General features: G+C 52.0%; 3 protein-coding genes across 3 annotated transcripts; 2 read left to right on the top strand and 1 right to left on the bottom strand.

Annotated features, from left to right (window-relative positions):
• Positions 1 to 5,144: 5,144 nt before the first annotated feature.
• On the top strand, positions 5,145 to 7,146 carry N7477_002699 (uncharacterized protein; the record flags this gene model as incomplete). Its single annotated transcript, XM_056964362.1, has 3 exons — positions 5,145 to 5,591; positions 5,656 to 5,929; positions 6,023 to 7,146. 3 exons carry the CDS (start codon positions 5,145 to 5,147, stop codon positions 7,144 to 7,146), a joined length of 1,845 nt encoding a protein of 614 aa, XP_056824315.1.
• A 605-nt stretch (positions 7,147 to 7,751) lies between these two features.
• N7477_002698 (mitochondrial 54S ribosomal protein uL15m) lies at positions 7,752 to 8,772 on the top strand (the record flags this gene model as incomplete). Its single annotated transcript, XM_056964361.1, has 2 exons — positions 7,752 to 8,062; positions 8,166 to 8,772. 2 exons carry the CDS (start codon positions 7,752 to 7,754, stop codon positions 8,770 to 8,772), a joined length of 918 nt encoding a protein of 305 aa, XP_056824314.1.
• Positions 8,773 to 9,453: 681 nt separating this feature from the next.
• N7477_002697 (serine/threonine-protein kinase) lies at positions 9,454 to 11,424 on the bottom strand (the record flags this gene model as incomplete). The annotated part of the gene is made up of 1 exon (XM_056964360.1): positions 9,454 to 11,424. One exon carries the CDS (start codon positions 11,422 to 11,424, stop codon positions 9,454 to 9,456), a length of 1,971 nt encoding a protein of 656 aa, XP_056824313.1.
• Between the last annotated feature and the right edge of the window lie 811 nt (positions 11,425 to 12,235).

The following is a 12,235-nucleotide window of genomic DNA, read 5'->3' as shown; positions in this document are numbered from 1 at the left end:
ACTACGTAATGAGGGCTTCTCCACAACTATACAACTAGACGGTCCGGAGGACTATTGATCATTCATACGGGGGCAAAAGACACTTTAACGGGGCCCTCGGAAAGTCTGGCATAAAGTCAAATTACAGCAAACACTCGACATCGTGACGGTGTCAGACTTACATTGGTGCTGCTAGATGCTGCTTGGGGCGGAACCCGTCCAGCACAGACAGACGAAGAAAATAGAAGGAAGAGGAAAAAAAAAAAAAAAAAAAAAAATTGGAACCCCCCAAAGGCTAATCAATAGTATCAATCAAAAACCTACGCTCTTGGACGCGAATGGATCATTCGGCCCCTGCACCCTGGACTAAATTCTGGACCTCGAAGTGATCTAATTCGGGTGTTTGGGCCTTTGTCGCCTGTGATCTGCGGAGGACCTTGATTGTTCGAACTGCAACTCGGTCATGATAGCAGGCAACTGTGCGCCTTGATCGGTCACAAGAGACGAAAAAGACGCCCTCCGTTCGCCAAGTTGGTACCAAGATGACCGAGTGAAGCGGAGCTTTGCCTTCCCACGATCGTCTCGCACCATTTCATGTTATTTGACCCCCCCCTACCGAAGGGGCGCGTCTTGAAGACCCAGGGGTTTTGTAGATGGGGCAGTGGGATGCTCTAGATGACGCTAAAAAGCCTTCGCCTACAGTGTGGCCTTGACCGCCGCCATTCGACCGCAGTTACTGCAGCGATGATTGCATTGAGGGGAAATTTGTGCGCTGGTCATTTACCGGGTTTCAAGATGTGATGTCGAAGTATCGGCATCATCTAGATCACACGTAGCGTTCTCCCGACAACCTGTAAGGACGAGGGAAGATGCAAGGAGCCCGAGCAGGAAAGAAGAGCAAGGTTGAACATCACGGCAATCACGTCCGTTTGCATCAGGGTGTGGGCGACTCGACAATCTCACAAAAAAAGTTGACGCATGAGATAGGTAAACCCTCCCCCCCCTTCCTCTTAGTGCCCACATTCCAAAAGGAATTCGATGCCGGGTTCAACAGTCGGGACCCAGCCCCGCCCAAATACTGGCTGTGTGATGATGAGAATATCCATAATTTACACATAAGGGTACCAGGCAAGCCATAGTCGGAGGAATCCGGTTCAGGAAGTCATTTCAATTATGGTGGGACACGGTGATGGTGATCGACTTCAGCTTTGCTGAGTTGGATCCCAGTACTGTACATGCTACCGACAACCTGAAACTCTATAGCAGATGCGTGCGCGGCGCCAATCATGGCTCCTCACTCTACGCGCTGGATAACAGGTACGGAAATGGAAGAAAGACTAGAAAGGCTCAATTCACATCCACGATAGGCGACGAAGCCGCCGACCAGAGTATCACCATGAGCCCACCCCCCCCACCCAAAAGAGGGTTGCGGTCAGCCTGCATGAGACAGGAGCCGGTAGAACCTGTCCGTGACCGGTGATCGGGATATACAGAAATTGAATATCTTCCATGATGCGTCCTTGTGATAGCGAAGGTTTTTCTTTTCTTTCATATTATTTCCAATTATCCATGGACGATTAAACGCTGGTGGCACCGAGCACGGAAAGTTGAATATTTGCTTCCGTCGTGAACTCGTACTTGTGGACCACACCCAAATTAATTGTGCTCGGGGCGGTAGATGATTCCATGCACCACCGGTGACTCGAGGGCCCCGTTGTGCCAACCGCAACCGGGATCACTAGTCATCGTATCGGTGGCAACGTATGAGGGGGGTTCCATCGAACAGTGGTTATCCCAGCTGAGCCAAAGGGCTTGCCCCCACAGGAGAACGAAAGCGAGGACGTGCGGAAGGTCCACGGGGGCTTGAGATTAGGGGGGGGGGGAGAGTGAAGTCAGTGTGTACTGTAGATCTGGGAAAGGCAAAGGGAAAGGTTCCGTACGCTGTAGCTCTTAGTGTGATGGCAGGGGGGGGTGGAAAGAGAAAGGCGCCCCATGCAGACCAAGCGAGGCCTGTATGACTGTGACAAGTCACGTTAAGTCCAAGTCCGGGCCGCAGCATGGGCAATCGGGCGAGGTCATCAATGAGATCGTCTTGAGGATGACACAGGTCTGGGGTTCTGGAAACAACGAAAACGAACCCACATCGTGGCGGTGGCTCATGATCCCGACAGGAAGAGAGAAGGAGGAAAAGTGGGCACGGGGGATTCTGATTTCCTTCCATCCTATTCGTGTCCACCCAAAAGTCCACTATAACCGGCCTCGGACATTCTCAGCTGCTAAACGAAAACGTTGGATAGCCAAGGTTCAGACTTTGGATCATTTCCCCCTTCCAGCCATCAGAAGGTACAGCAAGTGAACTGGTGGCGTGTCAACCGAAATACGTTCTGCAGCCTCCTTTATTCCCCTACGGAATGCAGTAGAGCCCACTTGTACCAGAGAGGTTCGTGACATGGTACTGAGTTGCCTATCACCCTGAAGCGCGTGCCTCCAAATCGCCGCGCGCTGCGCGTCCTTGGGGGCAATGAATCACCCCAATCGGGAATCGATCTGGAACGTCGACCTCCCTCTCGATATACGAGGACCGATATAGTAAACCATACCGGTTCATCATCTCGGCACCTGACGGGCCTGACGTGAGGTTTACGTTGACCGGGGGCTCTTCCTCTCAATTCTGTCTGCAAAGGAGAGATGCTCGTGTTTCCGGTTTTACTAAAGAAGAATAGAAAGATGGAGTGGCATGACGCGGGAATCAGACGCGTAGGTGTCCGTGTGCCATGGGCCTTCACGAGGCTTGGCCTGGAAATATCAAATTCGTCCATCTGCCTGAAATATAACCAGACCGAAAAAAGCAAGTCTAGAGCAAATCCGCGCGCGGGTGGGCTCAATGGACAAGGTTCAAAGAGGAGATCCCAACACGCACACGGGCTGCGATTCCAAGAAAAGGACGATCCGACCGACGGCCCTAGAAGGTTAGAGTGAGTGTATGAGAAATAGAGAGAGTGAGAGTCAGAGACCCGAGGGAAACAATACCAAATACCAGACCGAACAGACCAACGAATCAGAATGGGACGCGGCTCAAAAAGCCCAGGCTTGCATGATTAGTCACCGGTAGGGTACTGTAACCGTGTCATGGCCACATCATACAGCAACTGGAACCGTTTCTCGGCCTTCTTGGTGATGCGCAATCGCCAACCATGGGCTCCTGATTCGGCCGCACAGCAAGGCCTCTTCTACTGGATGGATCCCGCGGACCAGTCATGGCACGCTATTCTCCTCCTTCGGAATATACACGGAAGACTGAGACTCGGTGGAGCCTCGCATCCTGGAATTCCGCCAAATGGGCAAAGGACGGGATCCGAGAATTGAGTCCTCGCTGGCCACAGCCTTTACTTCACTCTCCACCAAGAGGTAAGCCAGAATGCCATCCTTACATTACCAATACGAACGTAAATGCCGATCAAGAGAAGCGCTCCTCCATACTCCATCCCTGTCCTTCATTTTTTGCGGTCAACTTCCCAAACTCGGAAAGTGATCTTCCTACTCCCCCGTCACTAGCCTTCTCTATTTTAAAAATTTTCTGTTGCTCTGATGTGCTTTGCTCTCTCTCATCCTTTCCCAAACTTCAAAGCTAGTGATCAGCCACTGTGCCCATCCAAAAGTTGGAACCGATGTAAGAAGGACGAAGTAAGACTGTAGCCCCCGCGCTTCTCGGTTGCCCGTTGCCCCCCTGGAGCCACCACTCTGCCCTTGTGCAGGCGGAGGCGTACATGCTTGCGCACCCTCGCGCATACACGGAGTTGCACTCATCGGTAATTTACACCACTATTACCATATTTACCAGTTTTACGGCATTCGGCCTGGCGACTAGGCATTGGGCCAACGGTTGCAACCACGCTAAATCTCTCTTATTATTGGATCTGATATGGGCCCAACACTGCACTAGCCCTCCTTGAACCTCCCCCCCCAGCAGGTCTTGGATCTGTCCTTGGACTGTTCTGAACCTGTCTTTGCAATTTCCAACTTTTCTCCAATTTTACTTCGATTCTGACTTTTTTTTTTTTTAATTTTTTTTTTCATTCATTTCTTTTTCATTTTTTCTGCCTAGCCTTTTCTTTTTCCTTTCCTGACCCGGTGTTCCCATCTCCTTCTTCTCCCCCTTCCACTGGCCCGCGCTACGCCATACACAGTATCCTTCCGCCCTGCTCCGCCTAGTCAAACTTGGGGCTATTCAGAGTCCGGGACGTGCCCTCCGTAAACATTACTCTGCGACCTACCCTTTCTAGGCCCGCATCCACTTGTGACTGCCTCCGTCCCCCCAGTGGCTCTGACATCAACCAGTCTTCCCATTCCTTTCCCTTTTTTGACTTCTAATTTTAATAATATTTTTTTTTTCCCTCTCATAGTCAGAGACAACAATCTAGATTGACCAAACCGGAACCCAAACGAGCCCAGAAAGGAGGATCAGCCCTCTGGACCTGCGTCCGGGTCCAACTCTGAGCGGTACGGGCGCTCATGCTTTCTCCGGACGGGTCAATCTACCCTGGCTCCTCTCCCTTAGTGGACTTGGTTTTCCTGCGGTAAAAAGATGGAGATGATGCCTTGACTTCATCCTTCCATTATTATTTTCCCCAATTAATGTTTTTGATCATTCCCGCCTCTTGACCGTGAACGTTTTCTTTTGGGGTGAATTTTTTTTTTATTTTTTTTTTTATTTTCTTATTTTTTTTTCCTCATTCCCTTTTCAATCTTACTAGTGGCGCTCTCTAAGATCCGTCCCCCGAAAGGCTGGTTCATCTTACTATCCTTATATGGGCCTTTGTCTTAGCCGTTTCCATATACATCATTCTTTGCCCCTCTACAAAGTGAAAGCAGCATCTCATACTTTCTTCTCGACTGCTGGTTCATTTTCGCTCTGGCTTTGTGATCACAAGTACTACACCTCGTCAAATTCCCCACCCGCGCTCCTTGATCCAATTGGGGACGACTATTTCACCTATCCATTCGAGCATACAACGGCAGGCTCAACCCAGCACGCTCTCACGTCTATTTAGGGACATGAGCCACTGATTCAAGCTCGGCTCGCTTTCCTGTCATTTCTCCTTGTCGCAGCTTCGACCATCCCACATGGGTCGATCCGTTTCTCACAACCCGATTACGCTGTCCCTATGTCTCTCCCAACGCTGGGCTCTCAATCCTCGACTCTCGGCACCTTCACTCCCACCTTCGACCTGACGACCCGAGAGCACTCATCATTCAAACCGGCTTTACACAACGGCTTCAGTTGGACTGCTCCCTTCCGGGACGGTCTACCCACTCCCCCCAGCGACATGACTGGACTGGCCTACAATGCCATTCCGTCCATGCCATATGGAGGGAAGACGCACGGCATGCCATCTCACGTTTACGGCTCGCGCTCCCACTTCGATCCGGTCCCCTCGTCCTCGGTGGCTTCATATGGCACGAAGCCCCAAACCCACCCCGCAATCGTGAAGGAAGTGCCGGCTACGGAACCCGTACAGAAGAAGTCTACTGGCACCTTCGGCGGTACGCAACTGCGGATTCCCTCGTCAATCAACAACAGCAAGGGCAACTTGGCTGAATTTGCAGCACAGGTGAGTTCACTGAAAACCCCGGATATGAACTTGTGGCGGACGCTAACGTTCTTCAAACTACTAGATGACATGTCTCTTCTGGTTCGAAAAGACTTCCAAACTTCAAGCTATTGAAGACCAACTGCCCCTCGTTCCTTCCCTGGTTCCTGAGGCGATTCCGACTGTTGGATTCCAAAAATGGGTGGCTACAATTCTCTCGACCACACAAGTCAGCCAGAATGTGATTCTGTTGGCTCTGCTGTTTATCTACCGCCTGAAGAAGTTCAATTCTGGTGTGAAGGGAAAGAAGGGCAGTGAATTCCGGCTGATGACGGTGGCTCTGATGCTGGGCAATAAATGTGAGTTTTTGGCTTATCGCGGCTTATCGCGGCTTATCGCGGCTTATCGCGGCTTATCGCTTCACCGCCTTGATATCGTGCTGACTCAGCTAGTTTTGGACGATAATACCTACACCAACAAGACTTGGGCAGAGGTTTCGGGCATTGCGGTGCAGGAAATTCATATCATGGAGGTTGAGTTCCTCAGCAATATCCGGTACGACTTGTTTGCCTCCGAGGCGAAGTGGGCCCAATGGCACACCAAGCTCGGCCTCTTCGCCGATTATTTCAACCGGGCATCGGCTCTCCCTGCTGAGACAGACGCCCCACTTATGCGTGTCTCTCCCCCTCGATTGCAGCCTCAATCGCCATTGTCAAAGTTGCCGTCACCTCCTTCGGATGCGCTTCAACCGCAGTCACAGCCAAATTGGTACATGCCAGCTCCTGGCCTACCTTACCCTATTCCTTCTCCAGCTTGCCATGCTGCGGCTGGATCTCTCAAGCGCAGCCGGGATGAGGACGACGAGTTGCAACCCATGAAACGAACTGCTCGGGCAATTGGACAACTTACGCCGGCTCCTCTTACCATCCCCTTGACGACTATGAACACAATGCCCACTCTTCCGCCCGTCCTCACACCAACATCTGCTCCGGTTTCTCAGGGCTTCTCGCTCCCACCTCCCAACATGACAACCTCAAACCCCATTTCTCATTGTCTTCCCACTCCCTCTAGCTCTCAGCCTTCCTCTATCTCCGGTTCTCAACTCCCTGTTCCGGCTCCCTTGCACGCGATCTACAATCGGTCTTCCAACTGGGGTCAGCACCAACCCAACGTCCCTATCCCTGCGTCTTCGGCTGGCATGTACAACGCACCCTCTCTTCCGGAAATTGGGCGACATTATTCTAGCCCTTTCGGTGTGTCTTCTGGCACCCTCTCGCCGGCTGTGTCTGCTTACTCGGTCCACACTCCGCAAAACCACCTATCCCCATCCTTCTTCCTCGCGAATCGCAACTCCCCTTACCGACCTGTCCGCTCAGTCTCGACATTGTTGATTCCACCTCCTTCCTCTTCTCTGCAGCAGCAGCGCAGCATTCCGTTCGATCACATGCACTACCAGCCGCTGGGTAAGGGTACTTCCGATCGCAAGACGGGTCTCCTTCCCTACATCCAACCGGATATTTGGGGCCAAGGAAACTACCAGCCTTACTACCCTCCCCCTCAAACCTTCTCCAGTTAAAGCTTGCTCCCTTTCTATCTACTTTACGATGTGACCGCGCTATGACCGACTCACGAAATCCTTCCATTTGCTGTACATCCCATTTTTACCCTTCTTGCTTGTCGTTTCTCTGTCCTGTACATGATTACTCTTGGTTCCTGCATTTCCTCGGCGCTCCACTAGAAGGATCCCAGGTGTTTGCCTCCCGAAAAGACCTGCGAGGTCAGGGATGGCCTTTTGAGGCGTTTTTGTCCCCTTTAGCTCTTTGTTGTCAAGGACAACACGGTCATTGCTGCCGCTGCATCTACATTATTCGGCGTTTACTTCACGAGACATTAGCCTCACAGCATGAAAAAACTAGATTTTATACAAATCTCTACATTCGTTTCTCCAAGTATAGGCCACCTCCAAAATCTTGACATAGGGAAAAAGACATTTAACAAGAAGTTGGACTCTATACCTGAAAGTAGCAAGTAAAAAGTTCTCGAATTTCCATTTAAGATAGTAATTTGATTCATGCGCTCTGACCGTTCTCGGTCTTCGGCCCGGCTATTTTCCGCTCCACCCGGCATCAAAGATCTCCAGCGTCTGCAACACGGGCTCAGCATCATAAGCCTACCATCACCATGGCTCCTCGACTTATGGGGCTGCCTACGCAGCTTCAACAATTCATCGCAAGGCCATTCCAAACCTCACCACTGGCATTCCTCGTTCCGCAATTCCAGCAGCGCGGCGCGCACATCCTCTCCTCCCTCTCCGACAATCCTTCCGCCTACAACAAGCGCATCCGCCGCGGTCGTGGTCCCGCTTCTGGCAAGGGTAAGACATCCGGTCGTGGTCACAAAGGTCAGGGACAGCACGGAAAGGTCCCGGCCGGCTTCAATGGTGGTCAGACGCCCGATATCGTCGTCTCCGGCGAGCGAGGAGGAAAGAACCTGTAAGCTTTTTTTTTTTTATTTCTCGCCCATCCCAGATCTTACTCCCAATCTCCAATCACAATCCCTCGATCCAAGCAATTTCCATCTCTAACGCCCTGCCAGTTTCGCCCTCGAATGGGCCCCCGTCAACCTTGAGCGCATCCAAGACTGGATCGACCAAGGCCGCATTGACCCAACCCGCCCCATCACCATCCGCGAATTAACCCAATCCCGCTGCATCCACCAGCACAAGGATGGCGTCAAAGTGCTGGGCGGCGGCGAGGGCATCCTCAAACAACCAATCCACCTCGTCGTCTCCCGCATCTCGGCTTCTGCAATCACAGCCGTCGAGGCAGCCGGCGGATCCGTCGCAACGCGATTCTACACGCGCTCCGCTATCCGACACATCATGGCGAAGGAGTCCCATCCCTTCATCTCGCTGGCTTGGGCCGCTGAGTCTGGATCCGCTGAACTGTTGAAGGCGGACGGAGCCCCTGAGGAACTTTCCGAGGCGAATGTGATGAAGGCCCGTGGATATCGGTACAGATTGCCTGATCCTACGCGTCGTCGAGATATCGAGTATTATCGTGACCCTGCGCACAGGGGCTATTTGAGCCACTTGCTTAAGCCGATGGAAGGACCTAGTCTGTTCTTCCGCTCGCCTGAGGAGCGCAAGTCGGCCGCTGGTACGAAGAAGGAGAAGGTGTTGCCGGAGAACAGACTCTGGTAGTTTGTTGTGGGTTGGAGAGTTTAGTTTGTACATGTATCAATAGCCGTTTCTTTTGCATATGTCGGTCATATAAAAATTATCCTTTCATGTTTCGTATGGTGTAGATGTGGATGAATGGGGTCAAGTGAATTGAATGCATACGAGACTTCACTTGAAATGATACGTCGGAAAACATTTATTGATAATCCAAATTTTGTGATTGGAATTCTAGGACGGAACCAGCCAGCCAGACAGAGAAAAGAGATGAGCAGATGAGCAGAGAGAAATCAGGAAGGATATTCGCAGGAAATCTCAGATCCGCATTGCACACAGCAAGATAAAGATAAAGCAAGGAATCGAAAACACATGCCAGAAGTAGAGAGAACGCCATGCTTGCCAAATTATAATCCAACCCACCAAATCACACAGTAGCCAAATGCAACGCATGGGGAATCCAAGCTAGATGAAAGAGATGACAGGGGTCGACTTCACCTGTTGAAAAGGATGGGTATCATGGTCCGAGAAAGAAGAAAGAAAGGAAATCCCGAAAACACCAGCGCTTGAGCAGCAGCGCCAGTTGAAAAAAAAAAAGAAGAAACAGAAACATTGAGAAAATTTCGTGTCGTGTCATGTCATTCTCGAAACAAATCGAGAGCGAGAGATACTGGGCTCAACCCCAGTAGGAAAACACTGGGGACTTGTTCATAGCCTCCAGGCAGATTCTGGAGAAGTCTCATTGACGGTTTCAGCGATTTCGCGGAGCCAAGCACACTCCAGAATGTCTCGAATAGTCCATCGCTTGTGCGTATCCATTTCAAGACATCCTTTGACCAATTCGAGGGCATCCTGGCGGTCTTTGAGCAAGTGATCATCGACGATCTGGCCGAGAACGGCATCACGGTTCCACGTGCCGCTGAGGATGTTGGCCTGGATGCGAGGTGCAAATGAGTCTTGGAAGGGCCGTGATCCAGTGACAACGGTGAAGACGATCACACCAAAGGCCCAGATGTCGACCGATGGGTGGATGAGTCCATTCGTTGACTTGAGTAGTTCAGGAGAGGCATATTCTAAGCTGCCGGCGACACTGGTACTGGAGCCCGCGGGACCAATTTGTTTGGGGGGAGGTCGATCTGCGACCTCATCGTAGGGGTCGGGGCTGTCACCTCCATGGTCTGTGGCCATCCACTCTGCCATTCCGAAATCACAGAGGACCAGAGTCAACGACTGAGAGCCATCCGGAGCCTCGATGGGATCGAGGAGGCAGTTTTCTAGTTTGATGTCGCGGTGAACGACTCGGGCATCTTCGTGCAAATAGCGAATTGCGCGGGCAAGTTCATAGGAGTATTTCTTCGCGAGGTGCGAGGATAAACCCTGCCGGTTTTGGCGGACCAGATCAAACAGAGTTCCACCGATGTGAAGTTTGGTGAAACAGAAAGTGGCATAATCCGTCTCGTAGACGGAGTCGAGTGTCAAGACATTGGGATGGCTGAGATACCGCCAGACCCGAACCTCATGATCGAACTCCGCTTGCACTTCTTCATTTTCCTTTTCACTGTGGCCTTTAATCTGCTTCCTGACAATCTTGACGGCAAGTCGTTTAGTCGAGCCGTGCTCCTCGACCTTAAAAGCTTCCTTCACCGTACTGAAGCCCCCAAAGCCGATTTGCTTTCCAAGAACATAGTCAGTGCCAACCATTTGCCCTTCATCATCTGGCTGTGAAGCAGGCTCTTCTCCACCACCTGACCACATAGAGAGGAATGCGCTCGCTGGAGACTTGCCGCTCGAAGTAGTTGATCGTCGAGAGCTTTGGCGGAAACTGCCATGGCGACTAAATGGGGATGGGCGAGATTTACTCCCAAAAGGGGTCACCAAACCCGTAGACCAAGAGGCACTGCGGTCTTCTGGGGAAGGGAATTGCTGATTGGGCGAAGTGATGTAAAGAGGGGACAAGAGCGCATCCTTAGCGCTTCCGGGTGGGGTCCGCACCTCGTCACCTGGAGATGCCGTCGAAAGTGATGTGAGCGATGTCGGATGATCGCCGTCGTTTCCTGTTGACTCATCTCCGACACTCACGAGGGATTGGGCTCGGAAACCTCCGGGCGGAATACCCCGCGGTTCCCGCGATTCGGAGGACTTGAGGTCATCGCCCCATTCGGCCTTCCGGTCAGCGGGGTCGTCATCTTGGGATAGGGCATTTCGGAGGCCAGAGGTCCGGGACTCGAATCTGAGCGGAGGCCGATTTTTCAAGTCGCCTTTGTCGAGAGGCTCCTCCAAGGGTTGTTGCAGGCCGGAATCGAGGAATACCTTTGGGTTGAAGGTAATGGAGGGGCGGCGCGATGTAAGATAGTTGTCGAGCGGGGATCCCTGTACATCGTCCGGCTTGTGTGGGTATCCGTCTTCATCGGTCTCTAGGGCGTAATGGCTGTCGAGGCGAGGGACTGAGATGGGCGGCGTGGCTGAGTGCAAATCACTGAGAGCACTGCGGTCTTCATTAGTATCGCGGCGGCGCGCGTAATCATGAGATCTATTGGTGCGGTCGCTCTCGATACCATCGCCACCTGATGCCGATCTCCTCCTCCCATCATCATTCTCCTCAGTCCATTCCGATCTTTGCGGGTGAAACGAAGTCTCAATCCTCAAGCCTGCGAAACCGTGCCTCTCTGAATGAGCCATGCCCCCGTCGAGAGCACGGTATGGGACGACGTGGTGAAAATGAGCCCGTGGTAGGCTAGCAGTCGGGTTACAAGAACCCGCTGCCTGAAAACTTATTTGAAGCCGTTTTGCTGATTTTGAGCTAAGGAAGACGTGGGGCGATAAGCGTATTAGAGTGGAGACCTATAACCCTCGAAATCGCGGGGGATATGGTATAAGGAAAGGTAAGATTCAGATGGTGGGAGATTTGTGAAAGAGGGGAAAAAAAAAAAGAGGTACAAGCAAGGTGAGATCAGAGCAGGAATGAGCCAAGAGGGATTGGTCAGTTAGAGCCAGGGAGGACGATGGAGAAAATGGGGCGGTCGGGAGTCTCCAGAGTTGAGCAATTTGGAGCTGTCAATATTCGGGAAAGCACGGACGGTCAAGTGTGAGCAAGCAGTATCACCTGATCTGAGGTCACGGGCCATTGACGTCTCAGGGCAACCCTAGCCCTACTTGCTGCATGCGGTAACATGGTTTCAGGGGTTCATCTCTCCTTAATCCCGATTAGCCGCGCGCAAGGGGCGCTTGTTTTGGAACACCTCCTTTTGCGTCGTCTGGGGTTGTCGTTGCTCCAATCTCGAATGAACCCCTTCTTTTCTTCTAATGTCGCTCTGGCAGTAACTCCTTTCGTGCGCCCGCTTGACGTGCCATCCTGCGATTGCAGTCTAGCTCCTCACATTTGGTCGTCAAGGCGCAGCCTTTCTTTAAGACCCCCCCGGTTCAGTTCCTGGAGACCCCGGGGCAATTGTCGAGTGTCGAGGCCCCCGCCACAGCTTGTACGCCCTTGACC

This window comes from Penicillium maclennaniae (genome assembly GCF_028827695.1).
Source record: "Penicillium maclennaniae strain IBT 15551 chromosome Unknown utg000003l:1.0-5670915.0:1.0-5674809.0, whole genome shotgun sequence".
Classification (NCBI taxonomy): Eukaryota; Fungi; Ascomycota; class Eurotiomycetes; order Eurotiales; family Aspergillaceae; genus Penicillium; species Penicillium maclennaniae.
This window is presented reverse-complemented; position numbering and strand designations above follow the sequence as displayed.